Source organism: Marmota monax, unplaced genomic scaffold (genome assembly GCF_021218885.2).
Source record: "Marmota monax isolate L192 unplaced genomic scaffold, Marmota_monax_Labrador192_F-V1.1 WCK01_AAM20220418_F8-fsc00014, whole genome shotgun sequence".
Lineage (NCBI taxonomy): Eukaryota > Metazoa > Chordata > Mammalia > Rodentia > Sciuridae > Marmota > Marmota monax.
Window position 1 is genome coordinate 17,186,766 of NW_026695222.1, and position 26,252 is coordinate 17,213,017.

General features: G+C 43.9%; 2 protein-coding genes across 5 annotated transcripts in view; one reads left to right on the forward strand and one right to left on the reverse strand.

Moving 5' to 3' along the window:
• On the forward strand, positions 1-11,413 carry Rab5if (RAB5 interacting factor). The gene is made up of 4 exons (XM_046433778.2): positions 1-316; positions 1,984-2,087; positions 8,871-9,000; positions 10,872-11,413. Exons 1-4 carry the CDS (start codon positions 203-205, stop codon positions 10,911-10,913), a joined length of 390 nt encoding a protein of 129 aa, XP_046289734.1. The 5' UTR covers positions 1-202; the 3' UTR covers positions 10,914-11,413.
• Sla2 (Src like adaptor 2) overlaps positions 9,773-26,252 on the reverse strand; it is a 27,788-nt gene continuing 11,308 nt past the window's right edge. For all 4 annotated transcript variants that reach the window (XM_046433784.2, XM_046433783.2, XM_046433785.2 and 1 more), the window contains 3 exons: positions 14,108-14,257; positions 13,250-13,382; positions 9,773-12,864 (listed from right to left, as the gene is read on the reverse strand). In XM_046433784.2, the coding sequence (XP_046289740.1) occupies positions 12,699-12,864; positions 13,250-13,382; positions 14,108-14,257 (449 nt within the window). In that variant the 3' untranslated portion in view covers positions 9,773-12,698. The remainder of the gene's footprint in view (positions 12,865-13,249; positions 13,383-14,107; positions 14,258-26,252) is intronic.

Sequence of the window (26,252 nt, forward strand, 5' to 3'; positions counted from 1 at the left end):
GCCCCTCCCTCCGCGGCGCCTGCTCGGTGGAGCTAGCAAAGCCCGGCAGCTTGGCTAAGTGAGAGGACTCGCAGCGCGCTGTGGGACCGGACCACTGGGCTGCCGCCGCCGCACCGCGCGCCGTGACTCGCGACTTCAGACTCCGACTACCTTTGGCTCTGCCCGCGCGCCCCAGGCCCGGCCCGGGCGGCGCGACTGGAGGATGAGCGGCGGGCGGCGGAAGGAGGAGCCGCCTCAGCCGCAGCTGGCCAACGGGGCCCTCAAAGTCTCGGTCTGGAGCAAAGTGCTGCGGAGCGACGCGGCCTGGGAGGACAAGGTGCGGGGGGTGGGGGGCGGTGCTGGCGAAGGCGCAGGTTCGAGGAGTCGGCTGGGGCTGAGGGGACGGCATGGTGGGCCTGGGCCTGTCCCCGCCCGGGCGCGATAGAGTGGGATGGTAGGGCCGGTGCCCCAAGGCTGCGGGGCGAACTTGGCAGGCATGGGCTTGACAGCAGGGCTCGCTTCTGGATGAAGCCGCCTGGTCACATGGGAGTTGTGAAATGGGGGCAGAAGAATTGTCATCTGCCGGCAGGGCAAGTGCCCGCTTGGCGTGAGTGAGCTTCGATTAAGCCTCCGCCTTTTACTCCCAGTTCAGTCTTGAGAAAGTTAGGACAGACAGTAACGGTACCAGAGTAGTCCTCAATACTACCTGTGCCAGGTACTCTCCATGCATAATCCCCCAGTACTCAATCAGTCACTGAAGTGGGTCGTGCCACGATGCATCAAAGTTTAGAACGTACTGAGGCGCGCTTAATGGTGAGCTGCTATGGCTTAGTTGTTGAGTGAGAAATACTGAATACCTTAATGAGTATGAGTCTGCGATCACTTTTTGGGGTTAGTGTGTAAGAGGAAAGTAGAGCGCTTGCCTAGCAAGCCTGAGCACTGGGTTCGGTCACCAAGACATAAATAGATAGATAGTATTGTGTCCATTTACAATTGTATATGTATATATTGGGGGCTGGGATTGTGGCTCAGCGGTAGAGCTCTCGCCTAGCATGGGTGGGACCCGGGTTCGATCCTCAGCACCACATAGAAATAAAGGCACTTTAAAAAAAGGAATTAATACCAGATATGTGTAATAAATGGTTAGGGCTTCAGGATGTTCTTCTTGGTTACATACAGAGAAGCTGAATGGATGTTTCCTAACTCTGCTCCATGATATATCTGGAGGGGCTATCACAAACAACTTGATTCCAGGTAGTCTGAAAAAAATGTTATATTTGCAGTCTTTTCATTGTTTTTTTCTGGACTGTTGAAGTTAGGTTTTCCTTCCTTGAGTTCCGGTAAGGGGGGATGGTAGGCACTTCCCGAAGGTGCACTTGTCCTGCCCCCAGCCCTGCCCAGCTTTTGCAAAATCTGCTGTCTCTTGATGATCTGCTGTGTCATTTCTGTCTTTCTTGGTATAAGGACTGGTTTTTGAAATCTAGGGCAATTCAGAAACCTGAGTCTTCTGTTTCCTTCTGTGGAATTTAGACATACTGTCACCTGCCTCCAACAATTTTATTTCCGATCTTTTCTTCTGTGACTTACTCAAAAATCCCATGTATAAAAAGGTGGTACTTACTAGGTTAATAGCTCTTCTACCCAAGGACTATGAGGTCTTCCCAGTCAGCTAAGAGTTACATGTGGCCAGTAGCACAATTATTATTAAAGCCATGTCGTTACAAGTTATTTTATTTATACAGCTTTAAAAAAAAAAAGGAAAAAAAAAAAGCAAATGACCTTTAGAATTTTAATGTAGAGCACAGGCTCTGGAAGTAATCACTTAAGATGTCTATATTGTTTCCTGCCACATTTGAGTGTACATAAGAGGTGATGCAGGAATTACATACCATTCCCTGAAAGATGTGTTTAGCAGAAAGTTGGTTTTTGTTTGTTTGTTTGTTTCCCCACTTATAGCTATGGCACCACTTCAGATAATGGATGCATTATTTGTTTTTTCTACAGGATGAATTTTTAGATGTGATCTATTGGTTCCGACAGATCATCGCTGTGGTGCTGGGTGTCATTTGGGGAGTTTTACCATTGAGAGGTTTCTTGGGAATCGCAGGGTAAGTCTTACATTTTTTAAAAATATTTAATTTTTAGTTGTATTTGGACACAATACCTTTAAAAAATTTATTTTTATGTGGTGCTGAGGATTGAACCAGAGCCTTGCATGTGCTAGGTCAGCGCACTACCTCTGAGCCACAACCCCAGCCCAAGTCTTGCATTTTTATGGTTTGTTCCCCACCACCACCCTCTTTCATACTGGGGATTAAACCCAGGAGCACTTTACCACTGAACCAACTGCATCCCTAGCAGCACCAGCAGCAGCACACCTCTTCCCCACACTTTTTTATTTTTTTAAGACAGGGTCTTCCTGAGTTCCAAGGTTAGCCTTACACTTGCAGTCCTCTTGCCCCAGCCTCCTCTGAGTAGCCAGGATTACAAGTGTATGCCATCCAGCTTGGTTACATTTCCTTATTTATTTATTTATTTATTTATTTATTGGTATTGGAGATTGAACTTAGGGGACGTCTCTTACCTTTGAGCTACATCCCCAGTCCTTTTTATTTTTTATTTTGAACTTGTGATCCTTCTGCATCAACCTCTTGCATAACTGGTTGTACAGGTGTGCACCACTGCACCCTACACCTTACAGGTTTTGTGCTCCTCTGGCCAGTGGCAGCACACTTGACATACTTGCTAAGTTGTCACAGCTGGCCTGGCACTTGAAGTCTTCCTGCATCAACCTCCTGAGGGCCTGGGATTAAAGGTATATGCTACTGTGCCTGGCTATATTTCTATTTAAATAGAGGTTTTGTTTCCTTTTATAGAAAGGGCCATTGCTACTTGGGAATGTGTGTGTGTTACTTCAGATCAAACCCAGGACCTTGCTCTTGTGAGGCAAGCATCTATCACTGGAGCTATATCCCCAACCTTTTTTATTTTTTTTATTTTGAGACAGGGTTTTGATAAGTTGTCCAGGCTGGCCTTGAACTTTGATCCTTCTGCATCAACCTCTTGCATAACTGGTTGTACAGGTGTGCACCATTGCACCCTGCACCTTACAGGTTTTGTGCTCCTCTGGCCAGTGGCAGCACACTTGACACCGGCCCCTTGTCATGGCTCGGTTTGTTAACAAGCTAATAAAAGTAAGTCTATGTGCTCAGATTGAATTAAAAAGTAGTTGTCTTAAGATATGAATCATAGGGGGTTCAGGGATGTAGCACAGAGATAGAACACTTTCCAGCATAAGCAAGGCCCTAAATTTGATCCTAAGCACCTTAAAAAAAAGAAAGAAAGAAAGAGAGAGAGAGAGAGGAAGGAAGGGAGGGAGGGAGGGAAGGAAGGAAGGAAGGACCAGTATGAATCCTGGGAATTCTATTGTTGAAATGGAGGATCTTACCTTTTTTTCTTTTCATACAGGCAATATAAGTGTCCTGTTCCCATGGAAAACCACATTGGTTGTTTCAGGGTAGTCCTATTTCTTATGATTCCTTTTCTTTGGGGTATAAGGGATGAAATACATTTCAAACATTCAAATAGAAATATAGGGCTGGGGATGTGGCTCAAGCTGTAGCGCGCTCACCTGGCATGCGTGCGGCCCAGGTTCGATCCTCAGCACCACATACAAACAAAGATGTTGTGTCTGCCGAAAACTGAAAAATAAATATTGAAATTCTCTCTCTCTCTCTAAAAAAAAAAAAAACTTGCAGCTGAGTGGCACCTGATCCCCCAGTCTAAAGGTTCAGCTGCAAGTTTCTTTTTTTTTTAATATTTATTTATTTTTTTTAGTTTTCGGCGGACACAACATCTTTGTTTGTATGTGGTGCTGAAGATCGAACCCGGGCTGCACGCATGCCAGGCGAGCGCACTGCCGCTTGAGCCACATCCCCAGCCCTGCAAGTTTCTTTAAAAAAAAAAAAAAAAAAAAGAAATATAGCCAGGCACAGTGGCATATGCCTTTAATCCCATTTCTGTTTTCTCAGAAAATAACCCCAAAGAGCCAGGCGTGTTGGTGCATTCTGTAATCTCAGCAGTTTGGGAGGTTGAGGCTGGAGGATCACAAGTTCAAAGCCAGCCTCAGCAACTTAGCAAGGCCCTGAGCAACTCTGTGAGACCCTGTCTCTAAATAAAATACAAAAAAGGACTGAGGATATGGCTCAGTGGTTAAGTTCCCTGGGTTCAGTTCCTGGTACTGAAAAAGATAATCCAAAAGAAATGTACAATAGTCCCCCTTATCCAGATGGGATATATTTCAAGACCTCCAGTAGATGCCTGAAACTATGAAAAGCACTGAATGCTATGTATATTGTTTTTTCCTATACTTATATATTTATGATGATGTTTATAAATTAGGCAGAATGAGAGATTAACAACTAAAAATAAAACAACAAATTATAACAATATGTTGTATTAAAAGTTATGTGAATGTGGTCTCTTCCTCTCTCTTTCAAAATATCTTATTGTAATATATTCATTATCTTCCAGTGATAATGTTAGATTATGTTTAAAGAAAGCACTTTATGGCTTCTCTTTGGCATGTCCAAATTGCCAGCATCACTGTTTCTTCATTTTGGGGGCCATTAGTAAGTAAAATTATGGTTACTTGAATACAAGCACTGCCATACTGCCACAGTCAATCTGATAACCAAGATGCCTACTGAGTGAGTGCCTGAGTGTGATAGGTAGCATATACTGTGTGGATATGGTAGACAAAGGGATGTTTTGTGTCCTAGACAGGATGGATTAGGACAACATGAGATTCCATCACACTATCTGGAGCAGCATGTAGTTTAAGGCTTACAAATTGTTCTAAGTTCTAGGTCTGACACTTTCATAATACATAATCCTCTTCAGTAAAAGGAAGGCAATAAGAGAGATAAATAATAAATAAATGAGATTATGCAAGTGAATTGCTAAATGTCATGTTTGGGTACATCACAGGCACTCCATGACTATTTCAGTGCCACTGGTACATGACTAGCTTCAAGAAGAGTGGTAAAACATGACCTGAATCGGCTATAGTGTTACTCGCCTGAAATCCCAGCAGGTCAGAAGGCTGAGGCAGGAGGGTCATGAGTTCAAAGCAAGCCTTAGCAGCTCAGCAAGGCCCTAAACAACCTGGGGAGACCTTGGTATTTAAAAAAAAGAAAGAAAGAAAGAAGAGAGAGAGAAAGGAAGGAGGGAAGGAAGAAAAGAAAAGAAAAAAAAAAGAAAAGAAAAGAAACACCTGTTGAGAGAACAGGAAACAAGATGCATGGGAGTGGCTCACCATAGTGCATGGTGCCACTCTTCCAGGACTGCCTGTTTTCTGGGATTCAGTCCCACACTGTTTACCCAGAGCCAGTTTCTCTCACCCCAGACAAATCTCTTCCCTCTTTTTGGTTGGCAACTTTCCCCCTGCTCATTGAAAGAGCCAAGTACTTTGATTTTTCCCTACATCTCCTTCTCTATTTGTTTGACCCAGCTGCTTTGGTTTAGGGCAGGATGGCCCTGTTGCTCATTTCTGGTGACCTTCTCCCCTTCCTGCTTAACTGCCCTCTGTCCAGACCCCAGCTTGCTGCTCTTCATTTTATTCTGTTGTAGCCTCCAGTTAGAGCCAGTTAATATAAAACCATTTCCTTGATCTCCTTATTTATAATTTGCCTGAGAGGTAACAGTTTTGCTTTGCCTGCTGAGGTTTTGCATTATCAGAGAGAAATAGTGCCCATTGCCTCCTACCTCTGGGTCTCTCTTAGAGCTTGGCATATGAGAATAGATGCTCAGTGAATGCTTCTTCAAAAAAAATTCTTTTCCCTCCTACTACTGGGATTCAAACCCAGGGGTCCTCTATCACTGAGCTACATCATCAGCCCTTTTTGTTGTTTACAGTGTCATACTAAGTTGCTGAGGCTGGCCTTGAACTTGTGATCCTCCTTCCTCGGCCTCCTTAGTAGCTGGAGTTATAGGAATTCCATTGACTCTTTTTTTTTTTTTTTTTTTGGTACTGGGGATTGAACTCAGGGGCACTCAACCACTGAACCACATCCTCAGCCCTATTTTGTATTATATTTAGAGATAGGGTCTCACTGAGTTGCCTAGCGTCTCGCCTTTCCTGAGGCTGGCTTTGAACTCACAATCCTCCTGCCTCAGCCCCCCTCCCCCCTCCCCAGCTTCTGGGATTATAGGTGTGCGCCACACTGTGCCCAGCCAAGGGTAGACTTTTAATCTTTTTAAATTTGTTTTCACACTGTTGGGAATCCAATTTAGGGCTTCACACAAGCTAGGCAAGCGCTCTACCATGGAGCTACACCCCCAGCCCTAGGATAGAATTTTTTTTTTAAATGTGAAAGTTTTTTTCATGTTCTTTTTTCAGCCCCTATCTGATACATTAATTTCTTTGTCTTCACAGTTGTTTTGCAACTCTCCTTCATTTATAAAACAAATTATACTCATCCTTAAAGCTTAGTATGGGTCCTTTTAGTCCTTTTTCTTTTGGTACTGGGGATTGAACTCAGGAGCTCTATATCCCAGCCCTTTTGATTGATTAATTAATTAATTAATTACTTTGTGGTGCTGGGTATTGAATCAGGGCCTTGTGCATGCAAGGCAAGCACTTTACCCACTGAGCTATATCCCTAGTCCTTTTTATTTTGTGGCAGAGTCTCATTAAGTTACCCAGACAGGCCTTAAACTTTTGACCTTTCTTACTCTTCTCCCTTGACCACCAAATATTGGATTTAAGTGTCTTTATTTCTGTGACTTCAATTTCTATTTAGTATGTAATCCCAGGAGGGCAGGGCCTGTCAGCCTTTTTCTCTCTCTCGCTATCCTTGCTCCTTGGCTCCACAGTTCTTCTCCAGACCAGCTTTTGTCTGAACCTGAACTTCTATCTGTAGTCTCCAACTAGAACCACTTAGTCAGTCTGTCCAAAATGAAGCTATCAAAGGAAGGTAAACAGATTTGGCTGAGTCTCAAGATTTCTGGCAGGTGATAAGTATGTGTCCACAACATGGCCAAGGCAACAACTATGTTTTGAAGTCCAAGAAAAACCTCTGTTCCTCCTGACTCCCTGGTGATGTTATTGAAACCATTGTACTCCCCAGGCCTTTAGGCTTAAAGCCTTTGGCCCTTTTTACCTCCTCATTCAGCTAACTGCACAGACCCTGTCCTCAAACTGTATTTGCCCTCCTGTCCTGAAATCTGAGTACATGCCTACACCAGTCTTTCCCACCCCTGTTCCTTTCACTCAGGAAAAAGCCCATATTCTCACTATTCAAACTGGACTCTTGAATCTGCACACCCTACCTACCCATCGTTGCTCAGCCTCAGGGTCTCCTCACCCTTCATTAGCCAGTTTACACTTGTCAGGCACCATTGTACTGCCTTACACCAGTGCACACTTCATCCCTTGGGAGGAACCAGTTCTCTCTGCTTGCTTTTTTTTTTTTTGTACCCGGGATTGAACTCAGGGCCTCTTGACCACTGGGCCACATCCCCAGCCCTATTTTGTATTTTACTTAGAGACAGGGCTTCACTGAGTTGCTGAGGCTGGCTTTGAACTTGCAGTTCTTTCTCAGCCTCTTGAGCTGTTGGGATTACAGGCATATGTGCACCACAGAACCTGGCTTCTGCTTTTTTCTTTTGGCTCTGGGGATGGAACCTGGGGCCTTGCACATGCTAAATACTTGTTTTACCACTGAGCTACACCCCAATCATTGCATTTTTTATCTCTGTCTTCAGAAGGGATGTGACTTGAGGCACATGATCCCCCATTAAATTCGATTAAGTAACTTAAAGATCACAAGAAAGGTAGAACAACTTTGTGAAAACAAGAGATGAAGCCAGGCACGATGGAACCGCCTGCCATCCCAGGCCAGCCTGGGCATCTTAGACTCTGTCTCATATAAAAGATAAAAAGGGTTGAGAATGTAGCTCAGTGGTAGAGTACTCCTGGGTTCAATCCCCGGTACTGGGTTGGGAGAAGAAAACAAGAGATAAGAACGGTCATATTTTTTCTGCTCACTTCATTCTAATTCCTGTATTGGTGAAATATATTTTGTGGGTCAGAGACTTTCTTGGGGTTGTTAACAAACCACTGGTTTCAGCTCCACTCTAGTTGCTGTTCTTAGGCCCCTAATAGAGCAAGAGCTGCTGTAATCACCTGTGCATCAAAACCAGCAGCAGATGGTAGACATCCCAAATATCTGCCCTAGGGAACAGTGCAGGGGACATGTGCTGCTCCTTGTGCAGTGAGGACATGAAGCAGCAGCTTACCATTTATCCCATAGCCACCCCTCATCTGGAGTCATGTGAAGGCCCACATCTGGTGTAAGTCATTATGTTTTGCTTTGGGAGGAGGAGGAGGCTTGGAAAACTTATGTATACTTTGAATTTTTGTTGTTTTGCAGTGTCGGGGATCAAACGCAGGGCTTCATGCCTACTAGATAAGTACTCTACCACTTAGCTACATTCCCAACCCCTACTTTAAATTTTTTAAATTTTTGTGTTTTCTGGGCAACTAAAAATAGTCTTTTTTTACATCTCTAGCCCAGTCAGGTGGGCAGCTCTACTGAGGGTCTAGGCATTTTAAAGTAGTATTTTCCCTGCCACATACTTTTCAGCATCCCCATTTTACAGATATTAAGAGCCTTACACAGCTCTCATAACAATGAAGGAAAACGTGTTGAACTGGTTTTCCTGAGCCCAAAACTTGTTTCTGTCCAGGTCATCCCTGCCTGGTGGTAAGAGACACAAACACGAGCTGTGGAACACAGTGAGTGCTCTAGCAGCTGAACATTGCTGGTGGGAGCTTTGAGTCTTCTAAGCTTAAGCTTGTGTTTGGTGCCTATCTTCCCTCATTCCAGATTCTGCCTGATCAATGCAGGAGTCCTGTACCTCTACTTCAGCAACTATCTACAGATCGATGAAGAAGAATATGGTGGCACCTGGGAGCTAACAAAAGAAGGATTTATGACATCTTTTGCCTTGTTCATGGTATGTAGCTGGAAGTTTTAGAGCAGGTTCTATTCATTTCCTGAGATACCATTCTTATAGAGCCAGCCAGTTAAGTTGTACTACGGTTGGGGGGCCATCTTTTTTTTTCCCCTGAAGTACTAGGGCACTCTACCACTGGCTACATCCCCAGTTCCTCAGCCTTTTTTTTTTTTTTTAAGAGAGAGGGAGAGAACTTTTTTAATATTTATTTTTCAGTTTTCAGTGGACACAACATCTTTATTTTTTTATTTTATGTGGTGCTAAGGATCGAACCCAGCACCCTGCGCATGCCAGGCGAGCGCATTACCGCTTGAGCCACATTCCCAGCCCCCCCAGCCTTTTTTATTTTTCTTTTGAGACAGGACATCACTATATTGCCAAAATTAGCCTTGAACTTATAATCCTGTCTCAGCCTCCCAAGAACAAGCATTATAGGTGTATGCCACTGTGCGCAACTAAGGTGCCATTTTTCAAGATTCCTGAAGTTGGAGGACATGTTTGAGCCAGGTTGTCCCTGTGATGTGATGTGGATGCTGTACAGTCTCCCGGAAAGTGTAAATCTAGGACCCATTGTCTACTTCTGCATCTGATTCTCAACCTTGGCTACATATGAGAAACTGGGAAACATTTAAAAATATATATGACATTATTATTTAGAACATTCATAACAGCTAAAACATGCAGAATGTTAATTCGACCATGAAACGGAAATAAGTCCTGATGTGTACTACACATCATGGATGAGTCTTAAAAACAAAGCTAAGTGGAAGAATCCGGACAGAAGACCATATTTATTGTATGATACCATTTATGTGACTTGTCCAAAATAGGCAAGTCCATAGAGACAGAAAATAGATTAGTGGTTGCCAGAGGCTGAGGTGAGCGAGAAATAGGAAGTAATAACTAATCATGGGAACAGGCTCTTTTTGGAGAGTTATTTTTGGATCAGTTAGTGAGGATGTCTGCACAACTTCATGAATGTACTAAAAACCTCTGAACTATATGCTTTAAAAAAAAAAAAAAAAGAGTAAACTTCCTGGTATGTGAATTATATATTCAAAGGTTTTTTTTGTTTTGTTTTGGTTTTTTTTTTTAAATACACCTATCCTGTGTCCAGACCCTGGTCCAAACCAATAAAATCTCTTGGGGGCTGGGGATGTGGCTCAAGTGGTAGCGCGCTCGCCTGGCATACGTGAGGCACTGGATTCGATTCTCAGCACCACATAAAAACAAAATAAAGATATTGTGTCCACCTGGAACTAAAAAATAAACATTAAAAAAAAATCTCTTGGGAGGTGGCATCAGGAAATCCTGTTTTTCTTAAAGGTTCCGAGAGATTGAAAGGGTAGCTAGGTTTAAGAACCTCTGCTTTGGGCTGTGGTGGGGGCTCAGTGGCAGAGCACTTGCCTAGCATGTGGCACTGGGTTTGATCCTCAGCACCACATAAAAATAAATAAAGGTATCATGTCCATCTACAAAACGTAAAATAAAATATAATAATCTCTGTTTTGATGGAAAGCTAAAAGTATGAAGGCTATTTTTACACTTGTTAGTAAATTGAGCACCTGCTAGCAGTCCAGCTCTACTTGTATCAATTCCACCTGTATACCCCACAGTACTCTCTGGGGCTCAGGGCGCTGTTTGGTGAGGGGAGGTGGGTATTCAGAGGGTCCCTTTTGGAGCATAAGGGAGCGGTCCTGTGATCTGAGACAGCCGATTTTGATGAAATAACTTAGGTCTCCTGCAGGTTATGCATTGGGTAGCCCCTGGGGAGTGCCCTGTGCACATTCTTATCTGACATTGTTATTTTGTGGACTTATAGGCCTCTGTAGATCCAGGTGCCACATCAACATTGTTTGTCTTCCCTGTAGGTCATTTGGATCATCTTTTACACTGCCATTCACTATGACTGAAGATGTACAGTTCCCACCTGCTCCCTGTCCAGTCCAAAGGACCCTCTTAATTACAGCAGAAACATCATCATTGGGACACCCCAGCCACATGGAACCTGGAAGACCCGTGTTTCCTGGACTGAGAATCAGTGTGTTGGGCGTCAGTGTTTTCTGCAAGGGTCATGACCTGAAACTTTTTAAAGAATCATCTGCCTTTGGGGGAAGCATTTCTGAATTTGTCCATCACCAACTTTCTTCTTGGATACCATCATGTAACAGCTGTTTGCTGAGTGGAGCTGTCATTTAATTTGATGCACCTCTGGATCGGGATGAAACATTAAATTGTCTTCCTTGGTTCTCCATCAGGTGTACAGTTTTTAACTATCAGTGGCATTTCAAGTCTTCTGAAAACAGTATGGCAGTATGTATGCGGTCATTAGCACAGTACAAGCAGCATCTGATAACAGTTTGCATTGTAGAATGTTTTCAGATACTTGAATAAATAAATCTTTAACTGAGAACCTGTCGATGATACCTGGTAAAGCCTTTCCTACCCACCTGTAGCCTCTGAACCAAGTAGAAGTACCAGAGGTGCCGCCTCCGCCTATCCCCCCTTCCCCGGTCTGCTCCCTCAGCAGCTTCAGCCAAGTGTCTTTCTCTTTAGGGAACAGGCATGGCCTTGGTCTTGGGGTTGTGGAAAGAGTGATTACCACTTCTGATGCCCCTGCCCAGCACTGAGAAAGGGCCTGGCCCACAGTGTGTTATGCCCCAAAATGTCATTTTGTATTTGATCACAAGATGGCAAGATCGGGGTGGTTGGGAAAGCTTGGCTAGGTTTGAATGATAAGCTACAAAACTAAAGAGAGCTGAGGCTGTGCAAAGAAGTGCTGGCAGGGGTGGTAGGGGCAAGGAGGGTGCTTCGTGACCTGGATTATCAGCAGTCCTTCTCTTTGCTCTGGGAGTCAAATGGAGGCTAGACGACCCAGGATCTGCTGCTGTGGTAAGCCGTCAGCCCCTCTGCTCTCCTTTCCCTCATGAGCCACTGTCCCTCCCCAAGGTGTGGCAGTATTCTGATCAAGACTTGTACGGTTCTTTATTTTATTTATTTATTTATTTGGTAGTTGGACACAATACCTTTGCTTGATTTATTTGTTTGTTTATTTGTTTTTATATGATGCTGAGGATCGAACACAACACCTTGAGCGCCTTACCGCTGAGCCACAACCCCAGACCTTTTATTTGTTCTTGTACAGTTTCTTTAAATGATTTGCTTCTCCTTGGTGCTAGTAGTGGTTTCTACCTTGTAGGTGAGGCTGGTTAGCAGGGAGGTAGAGTGACTTGGTAGGCAGTAGATTGGGTGGTACTGGAAATCCCAAATTTGGGAACTGACTGGGTGTTTGCTTTGTGTGTGTGCAGTACTGGGGACTGAACCCAGGACCTTGCATATGGTTAAGCACCACGTGTGCTCTGCTGCTGAGCTACATCCATGGCCCTTTTTGAAATGTTTTATTTTGGGACAGTGTCTCACTCAGTTGCTCAGGCTGGCCTTGAACTCTAGATCCTCCTGCTTCAGGGCCCCAAGTAGCTGGGATTACAGGCATGTGCCACTGCACCTGGCTGTTTACTTTCTTTGGAGCTCTGGCTCTGTTCTCAACTGCCCTCCACTTGAACTAGAGGTCATAGATAGAGTCATTGCCTGAGAGGAAGTAAATGACTTCTTGGAGCCAAGTGAGGGAGGAGCAAAGGCTCAAGGTGGAGCTGGATGCTTTGCCCCCCGGGATGCCCATGATGAGCTGAGTTGGGGTTCTAAGTGCCACAGACTTGGTTTCCTTTTCGACCTTTGCTTTTAATCTTGCCGTTGTCCAAAGAGGTGTCCTCAGTCAGGCTGATGTAGGAGCTGAGGGATTCCCGGAGCCCTTCACTAAGAAGAGATGCTTCCCCTGTGGCAGGTGCTTCCGAAAACAAGAGGGAGCTGTGGATGGGGAAAGCCAGGTGAGGGAGCTGCCTCCTCCCTGCACTCACCACATGGTCCACTGCTCTCAGAATAGCTCCATGTCACTCTTACTGACAAACTCAAGTACCTGCTCCCTATCAAACCCCATCTGAACCTCTGCAGTCAGAACTCTGCTCCCTCACCTCCTCCTACTTTCCTTCCACCCTAAATGCCTTGAGGTCCATGCTGGCTTTCTCCTTCCTAACAATCTTCACCCCAACATACCCGCCAAGCCTGGAGGTAGAGCTCTCTGACTCCCAGGTGTCCCTGAGCATGACAGACCCATTCTGGGTTATGGGTTCCTAAGAGTGAGTCCTTCTAATGCTTCTCTGTTCTGCTTTCATGTTTCCAGTGGTCTCCTCACCTGTCCAGCTCTTTCCAATTGATTGATGTCCTCTGCACAGTCACTGGTAGGGGGATATCCTTGCCAGGAATTGGGCCAGGCCTCTGTAGTGCACAGGGCTCCTTGAGGAGGCAGCAGATGTCCTCTGCTAGCTCTGAGGAAGAGACCCACACCCTTGACATTGCTGACACCAGCCCTACTTACCCCACCACCACCTGCCCTAACTTGGGAGGGGATATGGTTACCAAAGAGCAGTAGGACCTGAGCCCCAAGCTGTTGGTCTCATGGAGACTTGAGGTGCAGTTACAAGTTATTGTGGGCTGTTTTGGGAGACTTAACTTAATCCACTGAAATTTTGGGTAAATTAATAGACTTCTTTGGGCCCTAACTAATAGTTAGGATCATGTTTTAGGAAGAACAAGCCAAGGGGTGCTCATTTCTATTTACAGCACTGACAGTATCTATTGTGTGGAACTATCCTGCTTAGAAAACTGCTGATCGGTGTTACTAAGAGTCATCTTCCCTTCTGCCCTGACTCTGACCTGGTTTCTTATTTTCCAGTGCTTTTTGTAAGACAGGCACCAGAAAATGCTGAGAGTCAGAACTGCATTGTACACAAGAACAGCTCAGCCTACTTCCTTTGAGGGGAGCCCTGTCTGCTGCGGGGGGCTTTGGCTGAGGTACCAGCCAAGCTCATATTTGACCTGTAGCTTCTTTATCAGCTTGGGATAAAGACAGTATCTCTGCAGCTACTGGCAGGAAGATGGGGAGGCTCCTCTTGTGTCTGGATATTCTCCAGCTATGAAGTGTCCACAGGCAAACACTCTACCCCCTAGACCCTTATCCAGTCTATTAGGAAAGAAAACAGAAAAGCCATACCAGAGTAATGGTCCACCAGGGCCTGCAGTGAGGGGAAGGTGAGGTGTGGTGAGATGTACAGCCAGCCATTGTCAAGGCGCTGGATCCTATAGTGTCTGATCCGGTCCCAAGATGCAGGGCGACTGAGTCGGACAGACAGGGAATAACAGCCTGCAGAGAAAGGGGTTCAGGGGTGTTACTGAGGCCCTGCTGGGATCCTGCCTAGCTTGGAAGAAGAAAGAAGCTATGGCCACAGGGCCCAGGCTTTAGGGAATTGTGTAGGGCAGAGACAGGCCACAGACTTGCTTTCTTGGTCATAAGTGACATGTGTATAATAGATGGGGTCTTGTGAGGAAGAGTTGCATCATGCACAGAGCCCCGACCGTACAGGGTCAGTACTGTGTAAAGGAACATATTAAATGTTGGCAGAAGTGTTGTAAGGTGAATATGTGTCCAGTAGATGTCAGCAAGGAGGCAGAGAAACTCCCTTACCTGCTGGTGAAAAGAGAAACTAGTACAAACCACTCTGGAAACAGTTTGGCATTAAGCAGTTGAATTATACGTTCACATACCTTAAAACCCAGCAGTTTCATCCTAGGCATGTTACCTTAGAAATACATGAATATTCATAGCAGCATCATTTGTGAAAACAACCAAAACTGCTAACAGTTCATATGTGCTCAATAGTAGAAAAAGGGGTGGGGTAGAGTGCTTGCCTAGCACTGGGTTCGATTCTCAGCACCACATATAAACAAATAAATGAATAAAGGTTCATCAACAACTAATAAAAAATTTTAAAAAAAAAGGCTGGGGATGGGGCTGGGTTTGTGGCTCAGTGATAGAGCGCTTGCCTAGCATGGGTGAGGCACTGGGTTCAATTCTCAGCACCACATATAAATAAGTAAAATAAAGTCCATTGACAACTAAAAAGAACAGCTGGGGATGTGGTTCAGTGGTTAAGCGCCCCTGGGTTTAATCCCTAGTATGAGAAAAAAAAAAAAAAGGAAAAATAGAGAAAAAAAAATGATATGTACACACATATAATACATAGGATCCCAACAGCAGTTTTTAACAAATTAGGACATAAATGAAAGTACTTTATGAACTTAAGGTAGAACCATTTTTTTTTTTTTTCCTTTTGCATTGCTGCAGATCAACCCCAGAGCCTCACATATGATAAGCACCTTATTCGACCACTAAGCTACTTCCTCAGCCCAGATTCATTTCTTATACCTTTATTTTTGTTGTTACTAGAGATTGAACCCAGGTCTTTGCACATGCTAAGCAAGTGCTCTACCACCAAAGCCACATCCTCAGCCCTTTTTAAGTTTTATTTTGAGACAGGGTCTTGCTAAGTGGCCCAGGCTGGCCTCCAACTTGCCTGCCTCACTCTCTCGAGTTGCTGGGAGTATAGGCATGTGCCAGTACACCCTGGCCCAGATTCATTATCTTAAGTCAAATGGGAGGACAGTACTGAGTGAAATAATAGCAAGAAATTATCAAACTCTATAAAGAGGAAACAACTAATGATAAATACACTTCAAATATTAAAGGGCTAGTCAGGTGCAGTGGCACCCACTTGTAGTCCCAGTGATTTAGGATACTGAGGCAGAAGGATCACGTTTGAGACCAACCTGAATAGTTTGGCAAGACCATGTCTCAAAAAACAAAAAGGATTGGGAATGCAGCTCAGGGTAGAGCACCCTCGAATTCAATCCCCAGTATTATGGGGAAAAAAAGACATTTTTTCAAAAAGACAGGTTTATGGGGCTGGGGTTGTGGTTCAGTGGTAGAACGCATGCCTATCATATATGAGGCACTGGGTTTGATCCTCAGCACCACATAAAAATAAATAAAATAAAAAATATTGTGTCTGGGGCTGGGGATGTGGCTCAAGCGGTAGCACGCTCTCCTGGCATGCATGCAGCACGGGTTCGATCCTCAGTACCACATACAAACAAAGATGTTGTGTCCGCCGAAAACTAAAAAATAAATATTAAAAAAAATATTGTGTCTGTCTACAACTAAAAAAAAAAAAAAGACAGGTTTAGAGTAAAAAGACTTACCACAAAATAGGAAAGTTGGAGGGGCTACATTAATATTAGACAGACAAGGGCTGGGGTTGTGGCTTAGTGGCAGAGCGCTCGCCTAGCATGCATGAGGACTGGGCTCGATCCTCAGCACCACATAGAAATAAATAAAGATATTGTTGCCACCTAAAATTAAAAAATAAATATAAAAAATATATTAGACAAAATTCAAGACAGAATTCAAGACCAAGAATATTATCAAAGATAAAGAGAGACACATCAAGAAGGCAAAAATCAAGCCAGTCCTGGTGGTGCATGCCTGTAATCCCAGCGGCTCAGGAAGCTGAAGCTGGAGGATTGTGAATTCAAAGCCAGCCTCAGCAACTTGGCAAGATCCTAAGTAACTTAGCAAGATCTTGTCTCAAAATAAAAACCAAAAAGGGCTGTGGGGCTGGGGTTGTGGCTCAATGGTAGAGCACTCGTCTGGCATGTGTGAGGCACTGGATTCTATCCTCAGCACTATAAAAATAAATAAAATAAAGGTATTGTGTTCATCTACAATTTAAAAAGTTTTTTTTTTCTTTTAAAAAGGGCTGGGGATGTGGCTCCATGATTAAGCACCCCTGGGTTCAATCCCTGATACAAAAAAAGACAAAAATTGGCCAGGTGCAGTGGCTTGGGAGGCTGAGGCCAAAGGACCATAAATTCCAGGCCAGCCTCAGCAACCTAGTGAAATTCTGTCTCAAAAAAAAAAAAAAAAAGTGGGGCTGGGAATATAGTCTAGTGCTTGCCTGATTGCCTGATATTTGTGAGTTCGAAGCTTTTGGTTCCAGTACTTAAAAAAATGAAAAAAATATTTTTTTGTTTTGTGAAACAGGGTCTTACTAAGTTGCTGAGGGCCTCACTAAATTGCTGAGGCTTTCCTCGAACTTGGAATCCTCACACCTCAGCCTCCCAAGTTTCCAAAATTACAGGTATGCACCACTGCACCCAGCAGAAAGAAAAATCTTAAATCTGTATGCATGCAATTACAGATACTCAAATACATAAGAAACAAAACTAGCTGGGTGTGGTGGCACATACCTGTAATCCCAACGACTCAGGAGGCTGAGGCAGGAGGATCCCGAGTTCAAAGCCAGCCTCAGCAATGGTGAGGGGCTTAGCAACTCAGTGAGACCCTGTCTCTAAATAAAATACAAAATAGGGCTGGGAATATGGCTCAATGATTGCGTGCCCCTGCATTCAATCCCTGGTATCAAAAAAAAACTAACACAATTGACTGGAGAAATCATAATTTGAGATCATAATTATAATTAAGGATTTTAACACTCATCTCATAGTAATTGATAGGAAACAAAATCAGTCAGGATATAGAAGACTTGAACAATATGGTACAATCAACCAATTTGACAATTGAAAGCCTACACCCAATAACAAAACATTTTCTTTCAAATACACTTGGAATATTCAAAATAACCAGTAGTCTGGGTCATCAAAACAAAAACTTAAAAGGATTTAAATCATTAAAAGTATGTTCTTTGTGTGGACAAGCTGGTGCATGCCTGTAATCCCAGCAACTCGGGAAGCTGAGGAAGGAGGATCAAAGTTTTAGGCCATATTGGGATGTGTAGCTCAATGGTAGAGCACTTGCCTTGCACAGGGACCTGAGTTCAATCCTCAGCACTGAAAAAAAAAAAGTTACAATAAAAAGTATGTTCTCTAACCTAACAAAAAATTAGAAATTAATAATAAAAAAGATACTTGGTCCATTGGGGGTGTGGCCTCAGCCATAAGACGGTATGTTTATCATGTGCAAAGCCTTGGGTTCCAGTGCCAGTGCCACAAAATAAAAGCCAGGATATGGTGACACATGCCTGTAATCCTAGTGACTCAGGAGGCTGAGGCAAGAGAACTGCATTCAAGGTGAGCTTTGGCAGCTCATCGAGGCTTAAGCAATTTATGAGAATCTGTCTCAAAATTTTAAAAAGGGTTAATTGAAAGAAGGGGCGGGGGCTGAGGTTGTAGTTCAGTGGTCAAGTGCTTGCCTAGCATGTGTGAGGGGTTCTATTCTCAGCACTGCATATAAATAAAAATAAAGGTCCTCCAATTACTGACAAAATATTTAAAAAATAAAAGGGGGTGGGCCAGGCATGGTGGCACTCACCGGTGATCCCAGTATCTTGAAGGCTGAGGCAGGAGGATCCCAAGTTCAAGGCCAGCCTTAGCAATTTAGTGAGACCCTGTCTCAAAAAAACAAAAAGGGCTGGGGATGTAGCTCAGTCGTAAAGCATCTCTGGGTTCAAACTCCAGTACCCAAAAATTAAAAGCCAGGTGTAGTGGCGCCCACCTGTAAGCCTGTATCCCAGCTACATGGGAGGCTAAGTGAAAATTTTTAAAAGGGCTGAGGAAGCCAGGTGTGGTGTCATACACCTGTAATTCCAGCAGCTTGGGAGGCTGAAGCAGGAGGATCAAAATTTCCAGGTTACCCTGGGCATTTCAGTGAGACCCTGTCTCAAAATAAAAAATAATGTAACATTCAGTGGTAGAGTGCCCCTGGGTTCAATTCCTGACACACACACACATATACACACACTTTTGCAGGCTGCAGCAGAATCAGTACTTAAAGGGACACTAGCTTTAAATACTTACTTTAGAAGAAAAATATAAAACTATTTAAGCTTCCATCTTAAGCTAGAAAGAGAAGAATAAATTTATGTAGGAAGAAATGAAAAAAATAAATGATACAGAAAATAGAAAAGAATCAATGAAACCAAATATTGATTCTTTGAAAAGGTACATCAAATTGATAAAGCTCCAGCTAGGCTGAGCAAAATAGAAAAAAGAACACAATTTACCTATATCAGGAATGAAGAGGGATGTCATTAAATCTCAAAGACATTCAAAGAGTAATAAGAGTATATTATGAACAATTTTATGCCCGTAAATTCCACCAAGTGGACAAATGGACAAATTCCTTAAAGGATACAAATTGCAAACACTGAATAGGAAATAGAAAATCTGAATATTCTATATATATTGCAGAAATTGAATTCATAATTTTAAAACCTCCCACAAAGAAAACTCTGGCACTAGAACTGGGCACAGTAATCCCAAACACAAGAGAGGCTGAGGCAGGAGGATAGCAAGTTCAAGACCAGCCTGGGCACATATCTCAAATTTTAAAAAAATGGTTGGGGAGATGTAGTTCAGAAATAGAGCACTCTGGGTTCAATACCCAATGTGAAAGCAAGGAAGGGAAGAAGGGAAGGACAGGAAAGGGAAGGAAAGAAGGAAGGAAGGAAGGAAGGGAGGGAGGGAGGGAGGGAGGGAGGGAGGGAGGGAATAAATAAGTTAGTTCTATTAAACATTTGAAGACGAAGCAGGGGGCTGGGGATGTGGCTCAAGAGGTAGCGCGCTCGCCTGGCATGCGTGCGGCCCGGGTCTGATCCTCAGTACCACATACAAACAAAGATGTTGTGTCTGCCAAAAACTGAAAAATAAATATTAAAAATTAAAAAAAAGAAGAAGAAGCAGGTTGTGGTGGTGATGTCTGCCTTGTAATACCAGCTACTCAGGAGGCTGGGACAGGAGGATCTCAAGTTCAAGGCCAGCTTCTGCAATTTAGTGAGACTTTACCTCAGAATAAAAAATAAAAGGGGCTCAATAAAGCTGAGTGGTAAAGAAGCCCTCCAGGGGGCCTTGGAGTTGTGGCTCAGTGGTAGAGCACTTGCCTAGCATGTGTGAGGCACTGGGTTTAATTCTCAGCACCACATATAAATAAATGAATAAAATAAAGGTTCATCAACATATAAAAAGAAGAAGGAGGAGGAGGAGGAAGAGAAGAAGAAGAAGAAAAAGAAGAACTACTACTCTAGGTTAAATCCTAAGTACAAAAAAATAATAATAAAGAAAGAATTAATAGCAGTTCTACGTAAACTCTAAGAGGAGGGACCACTTGCCAACTCGTAAAGCTACCATTGCCTTGATATTAAAACCAAGCAAAAACATCACAAGGAAACCATAGGCTAATATCCCTCATATATACTTGACAAAAATTCTTAAAGTGTTAGCAAATTGAATCAGCAACATATGATCCTCCTGAGTAGCTGGGACTATAGGTACATGGCATCACACCCAGCTCCCAAACTGACTATATCCCAGGAATGCAAGGTTGATCTAAAAATTGAACATAGCTGGACACAGTGGTGCATGCTTGTAATACCAGCAATTTAGGAGGATAAGAGAGGAGGATCACAAGATCCAGACCAGTGAAGTACCTGAACATAGGCTCCGAAGGCTAATTAACCCACCTGAATTAGTCACTAAGACCTCACACCCTTGGGCAACTGGTTGAGACCCTGTCTCAAAACAGAAAATAAAAAGGGTTGGGGATGTGACTTGGGAGGAGAATGCCTCTGGATTCAATTCCCAGTTACACACACAAAAAAAATTGAACATAAATGTAATTACTAGGTTGATTCAATAAAAGAGAAAAAAGATGATCACCTGAAAGAATGCAGAAAAAATGTTTTAATAGAATTAAATAACCAGCATGAACAAAAACTGAATATAAAGTATATTAGTTGGGCTGGGTATGATGGCACATGCCTATAATTCCAGCAGGTTGGGCGGCTGAGACAGGAGGATCATGAGTTCAAAGCCAGCCTCAGCAACAGTGAGATGCTAAGCAACTCAATGAGACCCTGTCTCAAAAAAAAAAAAAAAGAAAAAAAAGTTCAATCCTCAGTACCAAAAAAATAAAATAAAATAATAAAGCATATTAGTTGGGCTACTCAGGAGCCTGAGACTGGAGGACCTCAAGTTTGAGGCCAGCCTCAGCAATATACTGAGACCCTAAAAGAGTTAGGGATGGACTGAGGTTGTGGCTCAGTAGTAGAACACTTGCCTGGCACGTGTGAGGCACTGGGTTGAATCCTCAGCACCACATAAAAATAACTAAAAGTCATTGTGTCCATCTACAACTAAAAAAAAAAGAAAGAGGGATGTAATTCAGTGATAAAGCACCCATGGATGGGTTCAATCTCCAGTACCAAGGATAAAGAAAAAAGGGGAGAAAATGTATCAGTGGTGGTGTGGCTCACGGGTAGAGTACTTGTCTAGTATGTGTGAGGCCCTGGGTTTCTTTCTCAGCATTAAAAAAAAGTATTAGTATATAAGTTTCCTATTGCTGCTGTAACGTACTACCATAAATCTGGGCATGGTGATACATGCCTGTTATCCCAGTGACTTGGGAGGCTGAGGCAGGAAGATCTCAATTTTGAGGCCAGTCTCAACAATTTCCTGAAACAACTTATTGAGACCCTGTCTCAAGATAATAAATAATGCCAAGTGTGGCAGCACATGCCTGTAATCCCAGCATCTTAGGAGGCTGCAGCAGAAAGATCACAATTTCAAAGCCATCCTTAGCATCTTAGAGAGGCCCTAAGCAACTTGGCAAGACCCTGTCTCAAAAAGTGGGGGGCGGTGGCTGAGGATGTTGCTTAGTGGTTAAACATCCCTGGGTTCAATCCCTGGTCTTAATTAATTAATTAATTAATTAAATTAAGGTGTCAGCATGAGTTATGATCCTTCTGCATGCTCTAGAGGAGAACTCATTCCCTTGCCTTTTCCAGTTTTTAGAAGCCACCTGCATTCCTTCATTCAGAGCCTCTTCTTCCATCTTCCAAGCCAGTGACACCTTCCAATCTCTAATTCTGACTCTCCTGCCTTTCTCTTGTAAGGATCCTTGTGATTACATTGGGTACATCTGGATAATCCAAGACCATCTTCCCACCTCAAAATCCTTAACTTGGTACTGGGGATGTAGCTCAGAGGTAGGACACTTGCCAAGCATGTGCAAGGTCCTGGGCTTGATCCCCAGAACCTAGGGGTGGGGGTGGTTCATAAAACAATAATTTTAACTTAATCACATGTGCAAAGGCTGGCTGGGGATGTAGCTCAGTGGTAGAGTGCTTGCCAAGCAGGTGTGAGGCTCTAGGTTCAATCCCCAGTGTCATAAAACAATTGCATAAACTATCTTTTGCAAATAAAGTAACATGTTCACAGGTTCTTGGGATTAAGACTTGGACATTTCGGTGTGTGGGGGGGACCATGGACATTTCTGATACTTCCTCTCAACCTTATACAGAACATCTGAGAAAAACCTACGTCATACTGAATGAGAAAGACTAAAATTTTCCTTTTGAGATTGGAAACAAAGCAATAATGTTCTCATCACTTCTAAATAATATTGTGTTAGAGATCCTAGCAAGTGCAACTAGGCAAGAAAATAAAAGACATATGGAAAAGAATTTCCTTTTCTTTTTTTAGCACTGGGAATTGAACGCAGGAGTGCTCTACCACTGTGCTGCAAAACCAAGTTTTTTTTTTTTTTTTTGAGACAGGATCTTGGTAAAGTGCTAAGATTGGCCTCATACTTGTGATCCTCCTGCCTCAGCCTCCCAAATCCTTTGGATTATAGGTATGCAACACCACTCTTGGCTTGGAAAATAAATAGTAAAAATGTTTTCACTTCCAGATAAGACGATCCTATATAGAAGAAAATTCTAAGGAATCTACCAAAAAAAAAAAAAAAAAAGCTATTAGAACTGCAAAGTGAATTTAAAAGGTGAACAAAGCTGGACACAGTGGGCACATCTGTAATCTCAGTGACTCAGGAGACTGAGGCAGGAGGATCACAAGTTCCAAGCCAGACTGGGCTAACTTAGTGAGACCCTGTCTCAACAACAACAACAAAAAAGGGTGTTGGAGATGTAGCTTAGTGGTAGAGAGTCCCTGAGTTCAATCCCCAGTACCACAAAATAAGAATAAATGATGACCTGAAGTCAATATACTTTAAGAAGTATGTATTAAGGGGTCTCCTTTTCTTAGTGAATTCTCTTTGACTCTGGGAGTGCCTGGAACTCTGTACCTTTAAGAAGAGTCTCTTCTGGGCTGGGGTTGTGGCAAGGCCCTGGGTTCGATCCTCAGCACCACATAAAAATAAAGGTATTGCGTAGAACTACAACTAGAAAATAAATATTTTTTTAAAAAGAAGAAGAGGAGTCTCTTCTGGAGCTATGCTGTGACCCTGGAAAAGCTGTGCAATTGAGAAAGGCGAAGTACCTGAACATGGGCCCCGAAGGCTAACTAATCCACCCGAATTAGTCACCAAGACCTCACACCCTTGGCATGGTTCTTCAGCCATGACTCTGATCAGAGTCACCACAGTTAATAGAACCAGAATGGGGCAGGAGAGGTGGCGCTTGCCTACAATCCCAGTTACTCAGATACTGAGGCAGGAGGATCACATTGGAGGCCAGTCTGGGCAAATTAGTGACACACTGTTTCAACAACAACAAATTAAAAAATTAAAAGGGCTAGGATGTGGGGCTCAGTCCCCAGTGCTGGTGGCGTGAGCAGAAAGGGTGATAGATACACTGCAGATCTGGCTGGTGGGCTCAGGATAAAAGGCCAGCTCTGCCCAACTCTCTGTGGGAACAGCTTACCTATCAAGGCTAGTTGTGACTGGCCCTGCCACCCCACCTGCCTGGTATCCCACTGTCCTTCCTGCAGCATGCTCCCAGCCAGTGCCAAATACCTGCTTCTCTCTTCCAGCCCCAGGACATCTGCTTTATAACCCAGACCCCCTGGACTCAAATTCACGTATTGTAATACCCCTGCTGGGGCTGGGGGTGTAGCCCAATGGCACAGTGCTTACCCAGCATGCATGAGGCCGTGTGTTTGAAACCTAGCACTGGGGGAAAATATATAACTATATATATGAACTGTGCTGCCCATGCTCACTACTGTGTCTCCAAGGCATACCATCCTCTCAGATCTTTTTTTGGTATGGGGAAGTGAACCCAGGGGCACTTACTCACTGAGCCACATCCCCAGCCCTAATTTGTATTTTATTTAGAGGCAGGGTCTCACTGAGTTGCTTAGCACCTCGCTGTTGCTGAGGCTGGCTTTGAACTCAGGATCCTCCTGCCTCAGCCTCTGGAGCTGCTGGGATTTTAGGTGTACACCACTGTGTCTGATGGGATCTTGCTTTTTATACTGCTGAATCCCTGCCCTTTGGAATAGCGCCTGGCAGAGAGTCAATGTGCAATATCTGCTTGTTGAATGAATGTTTCTCCATTAATCACACAGAGCCATGGCTACAAGTAGTTTTAAGGACCCCTTGTCACCATTTACACTCCTATTGCTATTTATAAGCACAGATGGTATTGGGAATGATTTTTTAAAATTAATTAATTAATTTATTTATATTGCAATACTGGGAATAGAACTCAGAGCCTTGCCCATGTTAGGCAAATGCTCTATTACTGAACTATATTTATAGCCTTTTTAAAATTTGGATCCAGGCATTTACAACTGTAATCCCAGTGGCTCGGGAGGCTGGGGCAGGGGAATCGCGAGTTCAAAGCCAGCATCAGAAACTTAGCGAGGACCTAAGCAACACTGTGGGACCCTGTCTCTAAATAAAATGCAGAATAGGGCCAGGAATGTGGCTCAGTGTTTGAGTGCCTGAGTTCAATCCCTGGTAATCCCCCCAATTTAGTAAGACAGGGTCTTACTAAATTGCCCAGGTTGGCCTAGATCATCCTGCCTCAGTCTCTCAAGTTGCTGAGATTGTAGGTGTGCACCCTCTTGCACAGATGGGACTGGTCCTTGAAGGCTTATTATCATTTCATTGTTTGGAGCAAAAACACATGGTGCATTTCCTGGATCTGCTAGCCCTGGGTACAGAAGGCCTCTTGGGACCAGACCCTACTGAGACAGCATACTGGGAACACACAGGCCCAACTGTGGTTTTGTCCTTGGCAGTCTGATGCTTTAAACGACCTGGACCTTCCCAGTTGGGGTGCAGTCTACCCCAGCTCTCCATCCTGTCTGCATATATAGGTATGCTCACCTACTGACTCATTTATTCAGTAAACATCTTTTGAGCACTTACTATATGCTGGACACTGCACCAGGCCCAGACACAGGTATGATGAAATCATCATCCTCTGGGGAAATAAGAGCTGTCTTGCCAGCATATCCCACATCCAGGGTTTTCTTTAACGGTCCTCATTTCTTTCTTGTATTTATTTATTTATTTATTTTCAGTACTGGGGATTAAACCTAGGGGCACTCTACCTCTGAGCTGTATGCCCAGCCCTTTTTATTTATTTTGAGACAGGGTCTCACTAAGTTGCTAATGCTAGTCTCAAACTTGTGATCCTCCTTCCTGAGTACCCCGAGTCACCGGGATTGCAGGTGTGTGCCATCTCACTCCACTAGTAGTCCTTGCTTTGGATATTTAGTTCCTGTGTCTTTCTCATCAGATAATATACTCAGATTTTAAGAAATAAATTTACTATAGCTACAGAAGAGGTCTTTGTAGGATGCTACGGGAGAGCAAAGTGTGACAAACAGCATCTGGAGGTGACTTGGAATGTGTTATGAAGGACAAGTGTGTGTTTGCAAGGGAAGCAATGGAGGAGAGGCTTTTCAGGCTGGGAGAGGACACTGTGTCAGGAGGAAGCAGAGGAAAGAACCAGTACTCACAGCACACCCGGTGGGCAGAGGGCACTGTGGAAGCCATGCGGGGCCTAGAAAGGGACCCACCAGGAAAAAAGGGAACGTGTAAGGTCCCAGATTCCGGAAAGCTTTGGAGGCTTAGGCAAAGTCACATCCAGGACCTTTGGGATCAGCTGTTCCAGTGACGCTGGGAGGAGGTGTGAAGGCTCAGATCAGGAGCCGTGTGTAACAAGTAGGTCTATCACCTGCCTGAACTTTCCCTGCTGAGATGTCCAAGAAGCTGATGGTCTCAAGGATACTGACCTTCAGACCTCCCTGTCTGCTGCCTGAGGACCTGAGTCCTGACTTAGCAAGCCTAATGCAGAGGAGAGGCTCAGGAAGTGCTTCCCACCTCACCTTCCTGCTGTCCCTGCCTGTTCTATGTCTATAAAGGAGACTGATGAGCCCCCCAGGGGGCAGAAACCATCAGTCTCCCTTAAAGTGCCCAACACAGAACAGGCATAAGGACAGCAGGAAGGCGAAGTGAGGGGTGCTGTTGGGACCTGTCCCTAACCCCGGCACTGACCTCTGGCACAGTCCTGAGATCTCCACAAAGTTGCTTAATA

Coding starts and splice junctions, on each gene's coding strand:
- Rab5if (XM_046433778.2), top strand. CDS start 203: ATGAGCGGCGGGCGGCGGAAGGAGGAGCCGCCTCAGCCGCAGCTGGCC. Junction 2,088..8,870: donor GGTTTCTTGGGAATCGCAGG/GTAAGTCTTACA, acceptor CCCTCATTCCAG/ATTCTGCCTGATCAATGCAG. Junction 9,001..10,871: donor CATCTTTTGCCTTGTTCATG/GTATGTAGCTGG, acceptor TCTTCCCTGTAG/GTCATTTGGATCATCTTTTA.